Consider the following 18,149-nt stretch of genomic DNA (forward strand, 5'->3'; position numbering starts at 1 on the left):
CCCCTCCCGGCGCGTCTCTCCCTCGCCTCGACGTCTCCCACGGAGCACATGACGTTTCGCAGGCAGGGCGGGACCTCAGTCGCCCGGTGTACAAACACAACAATACCCTTCAAAAATATAAAAGATTACAGTCCGCTGAAAAAAAAAACAACACACACTGGTATATCATTATGCCTAACTGGCAGGAGAGGCGTTGCCTCATCATAACGGCCTGTAGGGAGCTAGGTAGGCACTTGGGTCGACGTCAAATGCCCCCCCTCCCACGAGGCCGCTATGCGCGGCAACGTCTCTCAGTTAGGTATCACTCGACGCACTTGGGGATAATTCAAACACTGTGTGGTCACACTGGGGGTCAACCTCGCACTGCTCCCAGGAGGGTAACAGGCTCATCACGCTGCACCTGGGTATGGGTACGTCGCGGCGCACAGGCATGGTCAGAGTGGGGCACACGTAATCTTTCAGATATTCAGGGGCCCTGCGGGTCCTGGAGGGACGAGATGGTGTAGCGGGTTTGCTTACTACGAGCGCGGCGGGGCCTGCCTGAGGGGGAAAATCTGCGTGCGGACTCGCCTTAGGTGTGGATGCAGCCTGTGGAAACAGGTCGAACAGGGTGGGGGTCGGGTCATCCGAACGGCACTCACCCCCGGTCCACTGCATCTGTTGGCGCATGCGGCGCTCCTCCTCGTCCCCTGTGTTCGCCTCAACATCTGTTCCCAGACACTCAGAAATGTCGCAACCGCGCCCAGAGATTTGGCGGGGAAGGCCCTGCTCCTCACTGACCCCCTCCCCTTCATCATCCGACTCTGGTTCCGTGACAATTTCCCGTGACCCGTCCCGGTACGCCTGCCGCCCCGTGTCAAGGGCGGGCCACCCCTTCCAACCCCTCTCCAGAGAGTCCAACGTTGTCTCCAGGTACTGCCACAGCTCCCGGCTATAAGGCCACTGCTCTGCCTCCTCCCCTTCAGCCCTGCCTGGTGTCCTGTCTCTCGCAGCCGCGGAAGTCACGTCTCGTGTCTCGTCATCCGGGATCACGTCCTCTGTCGCGTCTGTTGGCCTTGTCTCCAGTATGTCCGTGGACGTTGGTGCTGGAGTGATGTCTGTGGGAGTAACGTCTGGCACATTTTCCCTTGCCTCCCCCGGGGCCTGGGGGCCTATCGGACCACGTGGCTCTGACGTCCGGAACGCTCCCTGGGGCGTGTTCGCCGGCAATGCTGGCGGCCAATCCGGACTCCCGGGCTGCTCTGTGTCCGTTTCCACGTCCGTTGCACGTCTGAGGTCGTCCCTATGAATTTTGGTACGCCCTCCATTGGGCGTCCGTACTATGTACGACGTTGGTCCTGCCTGACGTAGAATGGGCCGGGGCCCCGCCCATTTTGGCGCTAACCCAGCGCAGAACTTTTTGGCTCCGGATGACAGGTGGTGTTGGCGCACAAACACCTGCTCCCCCGGCGCTAGCACGGGCGGTGGCCTATCCGTCTGTGGCGTGTGCTTGCAGAGGTAGGTTTCCTGATGTTGCCTTGCCTGCTCCCGTTTCTTCGACAGCTCTGCCCGCAGCGACTCGCCCCACTCCCCTGCTGTAGCGGCCGCCGCCACGCGGCACTCGCCTGGCAGCGCCAAGTTCTGCCCCTGGACTAGTTCTGCCGGTGTGTACCCCGTAACCGCATTCGTCCTTCGTCTCAGACTGTACAGGAGAGCCGGAATATGCAAGTCCCACTTGCTGTGGTCCTCGCCCAACCGGAGACGGAGCTGCGCCTTAATTTCCTGGTTCCGTCTCTCGGTTGGGTTGGCCCTTGGGTGGTATGTGGGGGTAGTATGATGGTCCACCCCCCATCTTCGACATGCCTGCTTCCATCTGGCACCCGTGAACTGGCATCCATTATCACTCAAAACTACTGCCGGGTATCCAAACCGGGGAAAAACCTCCCCGTCCAACAGGGCGATTAGTGTACCCGAACGGACGTTGGAGACAGGGTAGGCCTCCACCCACCTGGTGAACAAGTCTGTGACTACCACGAGGAACCTCCTTCCCTTGCTGCTCCGAGGATAAGGACCCATGATGTCTAGCGCTATGGTGTGGAAGGGGTGTTGGGGCCGCCTCGGTCGCTGCTGCTCCTCACCATCTGTCCTCCTCGCCTTGCAGTGTTGACAGCGGAGACAATTCCTCACATACTCCCGGGCCACCCCCGGCCAGTGAAACGTGGTGCGCAGCGCCTCCGCCGTCTGCTCTGCGCCGGGGTGACCCGCGAGCCGGTGGTCATGGAAGTAGGCGAGGATGGCGGATCGGGCTCCCTCCGGGGCGTAAATTCGCCATGACTCCATATCCCCAGGTGCCCTACTCTGCAGGACCCCGTCTACCACCCTCTGGTACGGTGTCACCTGGGCGCCACACGCCTCGACAGCGGCCCTGGCGGCGGCGTCTCCCAGCTGTACCTGCTGGACAGCATTGATGAGGTCGGCTAGTGTGTCTACAGACTCGCGACCGAGTCTCTGGGGCTGGTGAGTCACAGCGTACAGGGCGGCACGCCCGGACGACTCCCCTATAGCTGAGGAGTGACCCTGTGGAGGAAGCAGGTCCTCCCAGGATCCTCCGTCCTCGTAGACGTTTGCCGGGTCAGGGTGCCGGGAAAGCTCGTCCGCGAGCTGGTTCGCTTTCCCCGGCACATGCTCGACTTGGAAGGCATAGTTCTGTAGCGTCATGGCCCACCTGGTAAATTTAGACTTGCGGCCCTGCATCGTGTTTAGCCATTTGAGGCATTGACTGTCTGTCCTAAGGGTGAACTCTTTGCCCTCGAGGTAGTGCCGGTAGCGACTAACCGCCCACACTACCGCCAAGCATTCCTGCTCATTTACGTCATAGTTCCTCGCGGCCGGCCCGAATTTGGAGCTGGCATATTCCAACACTCTCCGCTCGCCGTCGGGGCCGACCTGGTATAGCACCGCCCCCATACCCACCTTGCTGGCATCCGTCTGCAGGTACAGGGGCTCCCCTGGTGCCATAAGGGCGAGGACATGACTTCCCCGGAACAGGCGCTTGACGGCCTCCAGGGCGCAGTCTGCCTCGGCTGTCCACCTGTACTTTGTCTTGGGCGAGAGCAAGTCGGTGATAGGAGCAGTCACCGTCGCGAAATCCGGAACGAAGGAGCGTAGCCAATTTAAGAGGCCCATTAAGCGCTGCAACTCCTTCCTCGTGTGTGGTGCTGACTTAGTTTCTATGAGGTCTAAGTGCTTCGGTAGAGGTCGGCAACCCGCGGCATCCACAATATGCCCTAGGTATTCGAGCTCCGCCGCCCCGATGTGACACTTATGTGGTGCGCAGGTGAGGCCGTGCCTGGCCAACCGTTCGAGGACCAAAGCAAGATGTCGTGCATGGTCCTCCCACGATCTGGACCAGACGATCACGTCGTCCAGGTAGGCCGTGACGAATTCGCCCACGAACCCATCCAGGACGCGGACCATCATGGTCTGAAACGTCGTGGGGGCGTCCATCAGCCCGAACGGCATGGCGCAGAACTGGAATCGGCGACCATCCGGGGCGGTAAAGGCTGTTTTGGGGCGGTCCTCGGGTTTGACAGGGACCTGCCAGTACCCGCTCTTTAAGTCTAGTGATGTGAAAATAGTGGCATCCCCCAATCCCGCTAGGGAATCTGCAATGTTTATGAGGGGTGGGGGTGCAGGGATTGTTACTGAGTTCACTGGCTTAAAGTTCACACAAAAACGAAGAGACCCATCCTTCTTGCTTGCCATAACCACTTGACTATTGTATGGGGACTCACTCGGCTCGATCACCCTGTCCCTGAGCATTTCTGTAATCTGTTTCTGTATGGCTCCCCGCTCGACTGGTCCAAAACCACGGGGCTTTACAAAAATAGGTTGGTGGGGCCTGGTAGGTATAGAATGTTCTGCCATTGTCGTGCGCCTTAGCATGTCCGTGGCTGCGAAGACTTGGGGGTGCTGTGACAACATGTCCTCGAACAGGGTGACGTACTCAGGGGGCACGTCATTGGCAATGTCCGCCAGTCGGACTAGGTTGGCTGGCGGGGCGGGAACTGCTCGACCCACGCCGTACACCGTGCGACGGCCCCGTCGACCCACGTGCAGCCTACCTTGTCTGATGTCGATGGTGGCGTCCTCCTGGACCAACCAGGGTAGGCCCAGGATCAGGTCATCTCGGAGTCCTTGGACGACCAGGGCGCTCGTCTGACTAGACTGGTCACGTATGCCGATGGTTACCTGGGCGCGCCCAGAGGTGGGCGCGCTGGTCCCCTCGGTGGCCAGTAGGACGGTCCCCTCGTACTGCTCCAGGTCCCCCTCCGGCACCAGGTGGGCAGCGACGTACGAGTGGCTCGCCGCCGTGTCCACCAGAGCATGGACGGGGTGCCCGTTCAGGAGCACCGGGACTCGGAGCAGAGCAGCCTCGTCTTCCCCCAGCCGTCCCAGGCAGACAGGTGCGGCCCAGTTCGCTGTGGGGGCTGCCGGGGCGACTGGCGGCCGGGTGGGTTCGGCCGCGCCGGCCGATGACGTGATGCCGGCGACTGCTGGTATCGGCCCGCCGCTGACGTCTGGTGGTGCCAGCTGTGTTGGTACACCCTGATGTGCTGCGGATGACGTCGCGACCTCTGATGACGTTTGCCCGTTCGTCCTGTTCCCCGTGAATCTGGCTGAAGATTCCTGTCGGCGACCCCTCTCTCTGTCCGCCGACAGTGACTGATTCGTGATCGTCGGGCGGGTGCGTTGGGGACAGTGGCCGACTAAATCGCTGCCCCCTACTGGAAGTTTCCCGGCCGGCGTCCCTCGGCCTCCATCTTCCGCCACACTTGTTCCCGTGTCGGACAGTCCACGTGCCAGTGGTATTGCTCAGAGGTGCAATATTGACACCGCGGTGGCCTGCTGCCACTCGCCCTTCTGTCCGCATACCGCCCGTCCCGCCTGGCTGCTTGTTCCGGTCTAGCCTCGAGTTGCGGTCTTGAGTGACGTGGGGGAGGCTGGGCCCCATAGGGCACCAAGGCCATAGCGTCCCCTGGCGCCACCTGTCCCTGAACACGAGTCTCGCGCCTCGGGCGCAACGGCGTCCTCTCCTCTCGGTTGGCACGCAAGTCGCCTTCCACCTCCCTTGCCCGCTCGACAAACTCGGACAGCTCCAAATCGGTCGCGCCCCGCATGAATGGTCTCAAGTCCGGTGACAGCTGCTCGCAGATGAGTGGGAGGATCTCGCTCGTCGGCCTCCCAGTGTCCAAACGGCGATAGAGTCGCATTTTCATGTGCACAAATGCCTCGACGCTTTCACTGTCCGCCTGCGTCGTGCAGTACAGCTGCCGATGACAGCTGGCCCGCGCCTGTGGCCCGTTGAAGCGCCTCTCGAATGTCCGCACAAACTCCTCCCATCCTGTGAGGTAATCGCCGGTGTCCGACCACCAGGTTCGTGCACGGCCCCGTAGCTGCCCGCTGACCTTGGGCACCCAACTGTCCCTCGGCACACTCGCCAATCTGTCCCGGCATGCGGCTAGGAAGGCCCGCGGACATTCGTGTAATTCTCCCGAAAACTCCGGCAACACGACGGCGACCTCTGTAACTCGCATCACTATAGGTGAATGTCCGTGATTCTGTCGGTCACTCTCCCGCGTCACTCCCGGATTCCCTGTCTTGTTCCACGGACAGGTGCACACTTCACTGTCCTCCGTTTTTACGCCGCCCAGTTTCGCGGTAAAAACTAGCCCGCACCATGCGCACCTATCTCCCCCTTCCATCTTTGTTGCGTCGGAGTCCATGCCGCCACTGCGTCCCTCCGACCCGGCTGAACCGGCAGGCCCGTCCATTATCGCTCGCGCGATAAGCTTTGTAAGCGAATATGCGCCGACACTCAACACCGCCGTGCGACACTTCACTCGCAGCTCGCTATCTCGCCGCGCGATCTGATCCCGGCGTGAGACGCGACGTGCTTTCGCCCGCTGTCGCGCCGCACTGGCGCGCCTGCTTCCGCTCCCCGTGCCTCTTGCTTCCCTGCGTACTTTCACGGCCCGTCCTACGACTCTGCACGTCACTGAAATTACTCACTACTGTTCGTTGCCCTGTGTAAAGTTCGTAGCCCCACGTTGGGCGCCACTTGTCGTCGCCCAGGTTTTTCCCCAGGAAAAGTGCAGCTGCCCGGCTGCTCGTGGTAGAGGGGGTTCAGGCCTCGTGGCCTCCGGGGAACGTCAACCTGGTGCCCGAAATGACTAATACCAAATTCAACGATCGACTCATGATTTATTAGCCCACTAACACGGAATACTTGGGGCTGGCCCCGTTCCTGCCTGCGTCCGTCTGGGGTGAAGCCCGGCTCCGTGGGCTGTGCCACGCCGTTCCGTACCGCACCGAAAGTCCGTGCGACGCTGGCACTGACACGATAACTATTAACTTCCCGATGTTCAGGATAGGTTTTAAGTCTCTGTAGGTTGCAAGCCTTCTCCCGCGTCTCAATCGTGACCGCTTGTTAGGCAACCGCGCCACGAGAATCTCCCGCGATTCACGCGACTCTCCGCGACTACTCCTCGGGGCCGCCTGCCCAGCGACTACTCCGCGACTACTCCTCGGGGCCGCCTGCCCAGCGACTACTCCGCGACTACTCCTCGGGGCCGTCTGCCCAGCGACTACTCCGCGACTACTCCTCGGGGCCGTCTGCCCAGCGACTACTCCGCGACTACTCCTCGGGGCCGTCTGCCCAGCGACTACTCCGCGACTACTCCTCGGGGCCGTCTGCCCAGCGACTACTCCGCGACTACTCCTCGGGGCCGTCTGCCCAGCGACTACTCCGCGACTACTCCTCGGGGCCGTCTGCCCAGCGACTACTCCGCGACTACTCCTCGGGGCCGTCTGCCCAGCGACTACTCCGCGACTACTCCTCGGGGCCGTCTGCCCAGCGACTACTCCGCGACTACTCCTCGGGGCCGTCTGCCCAGCGACTACTCCGCGACTACTCCTCAGGGCCGTCTGCCCAGCGACTACTCCTCGGGGCCGTCTGCCCAGCGACTACTCCGCGACTACTCCTCGGGGCCGTCTGCCCAGCGACTACTCCGCGACTACTCCTCGGGGCCGCCTGCCCAGCGACTACTCCGCGACTACTCCTCGGGGCCGTCTGCCCAGCGACTACTCCGCGACTACTCCTCGGGGCCGTCTGCCCAGCGACTACTCCGCGACTACTCCTCGGGGCCGTCTGCCCAGCGACTACTCCGCGACTACTCCTCGGGGCCGTCTGCCCAGCGACTACTCCGCGACTACTCCTCAGGGCCGTCTGCCCAGCGACTACTCCGCGACTACTCCTCGGGGCCGCCTGCCCAGCGACTACTCCGCGACTACTCCTCGGGGCCGTCTGCCCAGCGACTACTCCGCGACTACTCCTCGGGGCCGTCTGCCCAGCGACTACTCCGCGACTACTCCTCGGGGCCGTCTGCCCAGCGACTACTCCGCGACTACTCCTCGGGGCCGTCTGCCCAGCGACTACTCCGCGACTACTCCTCGGGGCCGTCTGCCCAGCGACTACTCCGCGACTACTCGCGACCGTGTCTCCCTCGCGACTGACTCGACTGAACGCTCCGCGCGCGGCGCTTCCCCTCCCGGCGCGTCTCTCCCTCCCCTCGACGTCTCCCACGGAGCACATGACGTTTCGCAGGCAGGGCGGGACCTCAGTCGCCCGGTGTACAAACACAACAATACCCTTCAAAAATATAAAAGATTACAGTCCGCTGAAAAAAAAAAAACACACACTGGTATATCATTATGCCTAACTGGCAGGAGAGGCGTTGCCTAGTCATAACGGCCTGTAGGGAGCTAGGTAGGCACTTGGGTCGACGTCAATACATTGTCCTTACGGGGAAACTGTCAGGACTTTAAAAATATGTTACACACAGGAAAACATTTTAAGTGAGAACATAACAACAGGATCAATGTATAAATACATGGCAAATAAGTGCAACCACAGCAACAGACAAAGAACTGTGTTACCCGAGGCGATGCGGGCTTCTCGCTCGCCGATGCCGCAGTTGCCGGGGAAGTTGTTGCTGTCCATCTGGGCCAGGTCGGCGAGGAACAGCTCAATGGTGGAGTCGTCCCAGCCCTCCTCCGGCCACTTCCTCTGCAACCGGCGTCCAGCACACGCTCCGACACGCTCCGACACGCCCCGACCCGCCCCTCGCGACACTTCCAGGCAGTTCACAGTGTCAACCAGTGGCTGGATAGAACAAGCTACATACGCCACCGCAGCAGAAGTTGTGCCAATGCACCAATAAAGAGCAATCTTGTTGTTTGCACGCGCACGCAGTTACCTTTTGGATTCTGGTAAACGTAAGTTTTGGAAATGTAATTTAAGACTGTGTGATCTGGATAAGAAAATACTATAAAATCATGTGAACTGTTGATTAGGTCACGATAGCTACATCATAAATTCGTAATTCCTAAGCAACCGTAAGAAATATTTTATAATATTTTTAATAATGTAGCTATATACTAACCCAACCAACCGTCCACGTTTGAAAGTTGCTTTAATGTAGCTAACCTTACCTAATTGACCATTCACAATAGCTGCGGTGGCGTTAATACGTAAGTACCATAATGTGAATCCAAGAGAATGGTTGGTTACATTAGCTACATTATAATCCTTTATATTAGTGTGGACAGTTGGCTAGATTAGGTTAACTACATTAAAAAATACTGTGAAATTGTATAATTGTTAAGGATCACACATTATAATGTACCACTAACCTAACCAACAGTTCAGACTATTTCACAGTATTTTTAATGTAGCTAACCCAAACGTAACCAACAGTTCTCATGATTTTATGCTAGGTGTATTTAATGCACCTACCAAACAAATCGTTGAAACGGTAAACTACATGGAAGTAACACAACATCCCTTCAGAGAACGATGGGAAGGCATGTAAGGAAGTAAGTAAATGCATTTTTGAATTTTATCTGCAGGATAGTTACTTTGCTCACAATCACAATAAAGAAGGGGAATAGTTAGCACACGTCTCGGGCCTGTGCAGGTTCAGGCAGGAGCGCTGGGGCTGCTCGGCAGGACCCTCAGGGGGCAGGGAGGCCAGTGACGGAGCATGCGGCCGGATCTGGGCTCCCTGCCTAGTGACCGAGGTGTGGTGGGTGAAGGGCAAGAGAGCGAAATGCACAGTCCATCTGAGGTTATTAAGGAGGTGGGGTGGGAAGTATTTCAGGGGAGAAGGCGGGTCAGACTGTTCAAGGTGATGAAGGGAGCGGGGGATGGTAATAGGGTGCACAGAGGTTGGTACAGAGGACAGAGAGATCACTGGTGAAAGCTCAGGAGGGAATGGAAGAGAACTAACAGGAGAGACACCTACTTAGAGAACTGGGAGAGAGTGGAAAGGGCTGGAGGAAGGAATACTTCAAGTGAGTGATTCAAGGTTTCTGAGCTGAGGAGACGACCCAAAGCGGGAAGGGGGGAGTGAGAAATGGGGAGGACACCTTGTTACTGGGTGAAAGCCCAACGTGAGTGTACCTAACTTTTTTAAAGAAACAAAATGAACCTAGGTGGCAGACTTGAATTACCTTAAGGAGGGTAGTGATCTCATCTGACCAACAATCAACAGATACAAGTTACAAATAACTAAAGCTGCATCAACGACGTGGATAGTCACATCACACAGTCATGGATTTCAACGTGGAAACCATTCACTCACCTGCTCTATCAATTGACGAATGAGACATTCTCTGGTTTTCTTAGCAGCTGCTGCCTGCTGTAAATAGGTGGCAGGAATCAGTCTCTCAGCCAATGTAAAACTATGACTATTCATGTTTCAACCCCGGGGGTTGACAATAATGTCACTACTTCAGGCCACCGACATCTCTGCAAAACCAAATAATATTCAGACTTAATTTACAAAAAACACTTGTAATTATAAAAAGTATTTCTATAAGCATAAAATACGCTGGAGGGAAAGGTAAAAGCTATTCGAATGTCAGCAATAAGGTTCTAAAAGGATTATACAAAAACCTTAAAACACACTTCAAACGTCAGTACCTAACAACCCACCATCATTCTTTATACGAAAAAAATAAAAACCGCTAGTGATATGCAACACACACAGCATTTTAATTTAAATATATATCTATATTACAAAATCCTCACCCCCAGTAACTTCTTATATCTCCCTCTGTTTTCTATGGCTAAATAGCTGTCTGCTACTACCATACCATTGAACAATACACATAACATAAAATTCATTGTGTTTAATGATGAAGAGAGCCTTCAATTTCTGAAAAAAAAAATTGGATGTTACTAGTTAAAATATTTAAATAACTTCAAAGCATTTTAAAGTTTATTTTAAATTCATAATGTCTAAAACACTATTTAAAATTAAAAAGTTAATTAGTTGTAAAGAATTCAATTTGACTGTATTCAAAATTTTTAAATAAATGTTTACTTTCATAAGTAAATAGTGTACATACTCTTACTGTAATGATCATCATAAATTTTTGAAGTCATCAATAGTGCCCTATCTTACACTGGGTTAGGATACAGATGTAGCATTGACGTCGACCCAAGTGTCTCCCCGGCTCCTTCAGGCCGTTATGCCTCGCCAGCGCCATCTCTTGCGTGTGTTGTGCGACGCAAGTGACGGTGACGTACGACGTTTTTGTTATTTACAGGATTTGACGTATTATTTTATTGTAAATATATTTTTGTTTTACGTTATTTGTACATATTTTGCTTATATTTTATTATAATAATATTTGTATAAGTTTAAATTGTTCACCGGGCGCCAAGGCCGTGGCTTCCGCCTGTGACCAATCAGCGCGTTCCGCGGGCTCGCGGAGGAGGGGGGAGATGCGGGCACTCAGGCGCGATAGGGCAGTGGGAGGGCAGTCGTGGAACCGGCACGAGAGGTGGCGGACGTGTTCGTGACGTCGCTCCGGGACGGTGAGATTGAGCGGGCGCAGGATTTGCAGTAGTGCTAGGCTTTGCCGTGCGGAAGCGATTTTTAGCTTTACTATATAGTTTGTCACTTTGTCATTCAGTCGCGTGCTGTTATCCTGCTTTTTGTCTCACGTGTTGTCTTCTGCTAGTTTTTGCGAGTCGCGGTTCATTTTTGCAGATTGGTCATTCGCAGTTGTATGTTTTGTGCTTTGTTATTTTTATCCGCGGTCATTGTGGTGTACAGTCGGGCAGACATCCTATTGCGCGAGAGTCGTAAAGACTTCTATTCCTTACAGTGTGGGAATACTTGTCACGGGCGGGACGTCTGGTATTTTCATTAACATATTAGTGCGCGGAACCGGGTTTCGACCCCCATAGAAATAGTCACAGGCGGAAACGCGGCAGCCTCATGTAAAGTGTTCAGCGCCTTGAGTATAAAGGACCATCAAACTTTATCCGAATTGTTCTCATTTCATCTCTGGAGACTAAGTCCCTCACCCACGCGGCCCTCACCCACCCCCTCTACCGAACCCTGAGTAGCCGGCAGAACAGCAGAATTGTCAGGGACTAGTCAACCAGCCCTCGACAGCATATACAACACCAAACTCTTTTTTTGTCTTGTTTTGGAATAGCTGCATTAATGCCCTTGGCAGTCTTCAAGGCCCAGATCCTAACCTAGCAATTAGACCCGGGTATTTTACTAATAAAAAACTAAACAGTTGACGCCACTCCCGCTGCCTGATTAAGTTTTTGAGTAATTATTAATCTGAAAATGATCTCAGGGGCAAAAACTGGGATTCGACCTTGTGGCTGCAGGCAGGAGCGTGTCGCGGTGTTAAAAACTACCCGGGCTGTTTAAACCACCCAGGACGCCTTGGAAATAAACTGTTAACTGATTGAAAAGACACTGCACTTTATTAAGACCATTACACTGGCTTGTCCAATGCCTGGCCGCATCTGTTGTCTGACCGTCTCTGCACGAGAGTTTCTATACGTTGACGATGCGCGCGAACAGGATAGATGGCAAAATTGTATGTAATTATTTATCCTGTGGCCGTTACCGACGTGAAGGATGCGGCAACCTATCGCGGAGCTGATAGGCTGCAAATATCTATGCAGTGAATGACGTTCACAGGTAATACAGCACTATATAATTAAATCTTCTTAAATATGTTTGCAATCTAACCCACTACAAGATGCTAATGCTTCGAAATGTAAGTAAGCCGGGCTAGAGGAGAACATAGGTGAGACAAGTCACTTATTACAGATTAACAAAGTTATTACTTGGTTAGATTGCAAGATGTATATTACACAGTTAAATAAGCTAAATAGAAAACACGTAGATTAAAGAGATAGTAAATGAAACACGAGGCTTGCTGGGAGTCCTTGACAAATAATGATTCGCTGGCTTCGAAGCCTGGAAACTGCGTATGACTCAAGTCTGCTGTCCGAATGCTCAGGACGTGAAAATTACGTAGTAAATTGAAAATATCCCTGTTGGGATTACAAGAATTAACTTAAGAGCCGCACGAAAAGACGTACGACTGAGTGGGGTCGGACGCAGAGCTGAATGAAAAGAGATTGGATAGACTTACAACTATTGCAATGACCTGGACGTGGCGCGAAATCTGTAGGCTCTGCGTTCGCGGAGCGACCGACCCCGGTGAGCTCCCGACGGCAACTGGCGCGAGGGCACTGTGCGACCTCGCGCCAAGACACGTGAAGCGCGGGAAAACAGCTCCAACCAGTTTTGGACTTAAATGATATATTTGACATTACATGATTATTTAACAATTGCACATATTTTCACATTTTGACGCCGCCGTCGGTGCTCCCTCTGAGAGCACAGGCCGTTATGTGTCCTCAACACCTGATCAGTGCTGTGCCACGAACACGCCCGCGCGTGCAACGTAGTGCAGTGCCCCGAACGGCGTGACGTCAGTCACGGCCTCCTACGTGTGCAAAGCGCCCGGCCGGGTGTGGCACTGCGCAACTAAATAATCTGTTCATGCATTCGATCAAACAAACAAAAACTAATACTTGTAAAATAACTAATAATTAATATTAATTCAATAATCATTTTGTAAACTGGGATCATTCACAAAACTGGCCGAAATCATCTTCCCGCGCTCCGCAGTTTCCCGCGGAATTTTCCCCCTCCCTGGCCCCGGTGGCCAGGGAGGTTAGTCAGTCGCCATCCAGCACTCGCCAGGGCCGGCAGCCCACGCACGGGGAGCTCTCAACTTTCGCGCCAACATCACCAATCACTGCAATAGGTAATTATGGTCAAACCGTTTACCTCAGCTCCCCGGTCGGCCCGAAACGGCCGTTCGAGATTTCGTATGGTCCTTCAATATAATGTGTATCCCGACAACGGGCTTTCCATGTGCTACGTAATTAATTAGGTGACCCTCCGTGGCACCTGCGCCTCACGCTGACTTATTGCTCACCCGAGCATCCAACGCGCAGCGCGCCGGGAACAACCCCTATTAACGTATTAGCCACCGGGTTACCGTGTGACCATAATAAGTACCGCCAATAGAGGGTGGCGCACGTGGAGTATCGGTCGACGATGAAGCGGCCAGTCGCGTGAGCGTGTCAAGTGTAAAGTGTGCGACGGAATAAACCAGTTGAAAGTACGCGTGTGTTTTTCTAATACGGCGTCCTGGGAGGCCATAACAGCCCGGGGAGTCCTTTGCCGACGCGTCCCTGCCTGCAGCCACAAGGCCAGGAACCCCGCCCTTGAGATCAAAATTAATCAAAACATTTCTAATTCACGTAAAATTCAAATCAGGCAGCGGGGACAGCGTCAATTATTACAGTATTTTTTAATTGTTATTAATTTGGTTGTTTTTAAAAGGAATAATTACTGATTTAATTTAGCGCATTGCCACACCCGGCCGGGCGCTGTAGTCGACTTGGTGTTGGTCACAGTGCACTTTCACTCACTCGGTGGACTTCACGCTCGGGCGTGTTCGATGCACTTAAGAGTAGGTGTTGTTGGGACGTAACGGCCTGTGCGAACCAGAGGGAGCACCGGTGGTTGACGTCACAGTGTTATAAGTTTTTAAAATTTGAAAGGATCTGACTGGCGGAACATTCTCATAGTGCTAAAGTCGCACCACTATAAATAGGAGGGGTCGGAATACTAATTAGTCGGAGTTTAAGAAATTATTGCACCAGAACGTTTTTATATTCTAAAAAAAAAAAAAAAAAAAAAAAAAATGGTTTGTTTGTTTCTGCCTATGATGTAATTTAATGTTATTATTACCATTTTCCCCACTTTTGTAAAGCCTTAATTCTTTTGGTGCACACCTTATTCAAAAAAAAAAAAAAAATACTGCCTGGGTTCGGTTGTTTCCTCGTTTTTCGTGTGTTTTAGCCATACTGCATTGACGCCGGCATCCCCTCCCTCCTTGCCCGTCCTCTGGCGTGCGTGCGAGCTTCAGTGCGAGATAAGCTGTTTATCCGTCATCGCCTACAGCTGACTTCTGCTCGTCCGACTTCGCTTGTTGCGGAGTCAGCCCGTCCGTCGGCTGAATGTGTGATTCGTCTCGTCCCGCCCCCGCCGGAGCGACCCACTCCCTGGACTACACGGCCGTCTTTGGCCTTGACATCTATCAGCGGCTTCACGGCACTCTCGTTGCCGTCCCTTCGACAGTCAACATGGGGCAGGGCCCGCCCCAGCTGACGTCATCGAAGAGGATAGCTGCCTTCCTTGTTCCCGGCGTGCTGTAGTCATGACCAGCACCCGGGCGAGCTCGAAGATCTTCAGGCCGACTCGCAGAGACAAATCTCCTTGTCATAAGGACGCCTCTCGCCAAACCATGGTGGCGCTCGAGGCGTCCCTCGAATTGACTTGCCTTATTATCGCCCGACTTCATGGGCCGAAACGTCCGCTTCAGTCAGACAGACTTACTGCTCACCACCCTTGCCGACAGAGATTCGTCAACGCTTCACTAGGCTGGCCGCCTAATCGTAATGAGCAAACATCATGTTACTACCCTTTGCTCACCCCACTGGAAGGGCTGAATCTGCAAGATCCGCCTTCTGCTGTGCCAATCGTCCCGCCCGACGTCATGGCGTTCCGGCCCAGCTGTCACGATTTTCCTCTGGGCGGCATAAGTATCAACGTACCGAGAGGGCGCCCGGGCTGCCGCAACCCCAGGCGCAGAGACCTGTGACGCTTGGACGAGGCGCAGAGATAGACGCTGTCGACGACTTACGCCACCGCCTGCCGTCGGCCCGCAAGCTGGTTGCTGGTAGCTGGTCGCAGGACGCTGTTGCTGGTTGCCGATCTCCAGTTGCTGGTCGCTGCTCGCTGGTCGCTGTTTGCTGCAGTCAAGATTGTTCTACGATCCTGTCATAAACTGGTAAATATTTACTTAGGCGGTATTTCCGAAAAAAAATGTTAAAAATCCGAAAATACCTCTATATAATGCTCTTCAACTTCCTCTTTTCATTAAAAGCGGCGGAGATTAGAAATTCCAAATACTTTAGGAGATATCGAATTTTTAAATTTCTTCATATGTAGTTGAGCGGTATTTGCGAAAAAAAATGTTAAAAATCCGAAAATACCTTTATTATATGCTCTTCAACTTCCTCTTTTCATTAAAAGCGGCGGAGATTAGAAATTCCAAATACTTTAGGAGATATCGAATTTTTAAATTTCAGCACAAAACCAGCGCATTCCTGTGGCGTGCGTGGACCATTGTTTCTTGTTTACGTAAGAGTATTTTTTTTTATTGGATGATGTCACGTGATTGTTCGTAATAGGCCAGAATTCAAATGAACTAATACGTGATTATTTAGTTCAATTATTGTTTAAAACGGTGTTTAATTACCGCCTCCAACTTAGGTGAGTTTTTAACGTTTCTAATTTTAAAGTCTTATTTGTTATTTTTATATTGTTGCGCAAATAATAAGTAACAAAAAAATTTACCTCAGTTGTTACTGTACATCTTTGTTACGGGTTTGTTATGTAAGGTCAGTTACATTATAAATAATTTAAAACTAAGGAATAATTAAAATTAATTCACATTATTTTTAATATCACCTTAGTTTGAAAGTATTTATAATGTAACTGACCTGACCTAATCGACCATTTTAGTTTACTTGTTCACCCTTTGTCCGGGTTTGTTTGGTCAGGTCAGTTACATTATAAATATTTTAAAACTAAACAGCCATTAAAATTAATTCACAAAATAATTTTTAATGTCGGCTTAGTTTGAAAGTATTAATAATGTAACTGACCTGACCTAATCAACCATTTTATTAATTACGCATTCACGATTCACGTATTCACGTCTCACGAACACACGGCAAAATAACAAAAATGGCGCCGCTCGAATGGTTCCACAGGTCTTTTATTGCAAAATTAAAAAATTCGATATCTCCTAAAGTATTTGGAATTTATTATCTCCGCCGCTTTTAATGAAAAGAGGAAGTTGAAGAGCATATCATAAAGGTATTTTCGGATTTTTAACATTTTTTTTTGCAAATACCGCTCAACTCTAATGATGAAATTTAAAAATTCGATATCTCCTAACGTATTTGGAATTTCTTACCTCCGCCACTTTTAATGAAAAGAGGAAGTTGAAGAGCATAAAATAAAGGTATTTTCGGATTTTTAACATTTTTTTTCGGAAATACCGCCCAAGTAAATATTTACCCATAAACTTTCGCCTTCAAGTGTGTGACACGAAGATGAGAGAAAATAAACTGTTTAAAGCCCGTATCATGGACACCTTTTAAGTCGTTATTTAAAACATAGGAAATGCTATTTACTGGTGAACTTTAGGGATCGTTCCGGAATGATTTAAACTTTTTTTAAGGGGGGGAAGTTGAAGCGGGTGTATCTTCAGAGTTCGTACATGCGCCTTCCTTCCATCCCTCTCCTCTTGTCATTATACTCCTCTCCTACCCCCTCCCTCTCGCCAATAATTTATTTACAGGTGAATTCTCATGTGTCTGGTGTGCGGTGCGCTGTTTCCCCTTAATTTCCCCTCCGCGCTTGCGCAATTGTGTTAGGCTCTATTATTTAAGGGCTCGCAGAGCTCATTGGAGCCTCTTATTAACTGAGTTTTAGTAGAAACAACATGTATTGTTGTTGCCGTTCTGTCAGATTTAATCACTTCATAGCTGTTGGTCGTCATAATGTTTTGTAAATTTGTATCTGTTAAATTTTTGTTCGGGCACGTCTGACAGAACTTTACTTAAATTCACTTTGGGAAATAAACGTGCTGGTGTAGCGGGGTTGAGAACTCTTGTCTAAAGGATCAGCACTTTTAATAAATTTGAATTTATGCTAGCCAGCTTATAACCTTTTGCAACGACGACCACGGTGAATAATTCGCGTGTACGGCCATGCAATCTCTAGTCCGCCGCGTCAAATGAAGTACTGTCAGGTTTGGTAGAGTAATAAACCTTCGTGTAACTTGTACTTTGTCTCGGTTTGTACGTCAATGCTTGAATTTTTGAGAGTCATTGTTTGTAACTGAATTTGTTGGGCTTGCGCGCTTTATTGGGTGCGCAGTTTTTTGGGGCGTTTAGTCCTTTTGCCTTGGTCGTGGTGAATTGCTTTGAACTAGACCCGGGATTGCATGTGTCATAACGGTTTTTTTTGTTGTATATTTGGCGTATGTAAATTGATCATTATTGTATTACGTATCTAATCAGTTGATTGTTAATTGCTTGTTCGAATACGTATAGAGTTTACTAAGCTCTAAATGGTTTTGCTATTATGGTTATATTTATTTGTTTTTCTCTCATACCACGTAAGGGTTTCCTCCACAGTGTAGCTACTCATTTCCTATCCAGCTAGGAACTTCGCATTAACGTGAGGTGTTATACACCGAGTTTGTAGTCTCTTGCGAATTCCGTATCCCAAGGGGCTGCAACGTAGTAAATAGAAGAAAAGACAGTTACTGGTCGTAATACAATTAATTATGCAGTCCCCCGACCGAGAGGAGCTCTTAGGACGAAAAGAAAACGATTTAGAAAGAATTAAATTTAAACAGAATTACTTGGCAGTGAAAACAAGCGGTGAGGTCCCCGGAGTGCTGGCGCGTCTACTCTCGGTCGTTGATGGGGCCGACTGGGGTGAGATCATGGCTCGGCTCGACTAACATGGCGTCCTCCTGCCGAAACAATTGCCGTTAAAGATATTTGTGAATTCGTGCCACGGGAAACTAAATTAACATGACAAGAATGATTTAAAAATTATGTG

At 51.5% G+C, this 18,149-nt stretch overlaps 2 protein-coding genes across 15 annotated transcripts in view; one reads left to right on the forward strand and one right to left on the reverse strand.

The window, feature by feature from the left end:
* Nucleotides 1–10,217, reverse strand: part of LOC134530073 (O-phosphoseryl-tRNA(Sec) selenium transferase) — a 46,007-nt gene extending 35,790 nt beyond the window's left edge. For 4 of the 9 annotated variants that reach the window (XR_010074770.1, XR_010074771.1, XR_010074772.1 and 1 more), the window contains exons 1-3: nt 10,133–10,205; nt 9,684–9,850; nt 7,978–8,107 (exon numbers count right to left, since the gene is read on the reverse strand). Coding sequence is in view for 3 of the 9 variants with exons in the window: in XM_063364632.1 (XP_063220702.1) it covers nt 7,978–8,107; nt 9,684–9,797 (244 nt within the window). In the remaining 6 variants the exon portion in view is untranslated. Of the gene's footprint in view, nt 1–7,977; nt 8,108–9,683; nt 9,851–10,024 lie in introns of all 9 variants that reach the window. The other 5 variants (XR_010074774.1, XR_010074775.1, XM_063364632.1 and 2 more) reach the window with 5 other exon arrangements.
* A 4,075-nt stretch (nt 10,218–14,292) lies between these two features.
* LOC134530074 (NFX1-type zinc finger-containing protein 1-like) overlaps nt 14,293–18,149 on the forward strand; it is a 22,043-nt gene continuing 18,186 nt past the window's right edge. For 2 of the 6 annotated variants that reach the window (XM_063364635.1, XM_063364638.1), the window contains exon 1: nt 15,674–15,779. The gene's annotated coding sequence lies outside the window, so the exon portion shown is untranslated. Of the gene's footprint in view, nt 15,295–15,673; nt 15,780–15,900; nt 16,389–18,149 lie in introns of those variants that run through there. The other 4 variants (XM_063364636.1, XM_063364640.1, XM_063364637.1 and 1 more) reach the window with 3 other exon arrangements.

The sequence above is a fragment of the Bacillus rossius genome, chromosome 3 (genome assembly GCF_032445375.1).
Source record: "Bacillus rossius redtenbacheri isolate Brsri chromosome 3, Brsri_v3, whole genome shotgun sequence".
In the NCBI taxonomy this organism is placed as follows: domain Eukaryota; kingdom Metazoa; phylum Arthropoda; class Insecta; order Phasmatodea; family Bacillidae; genus Bacillus; species Bacillus rossius.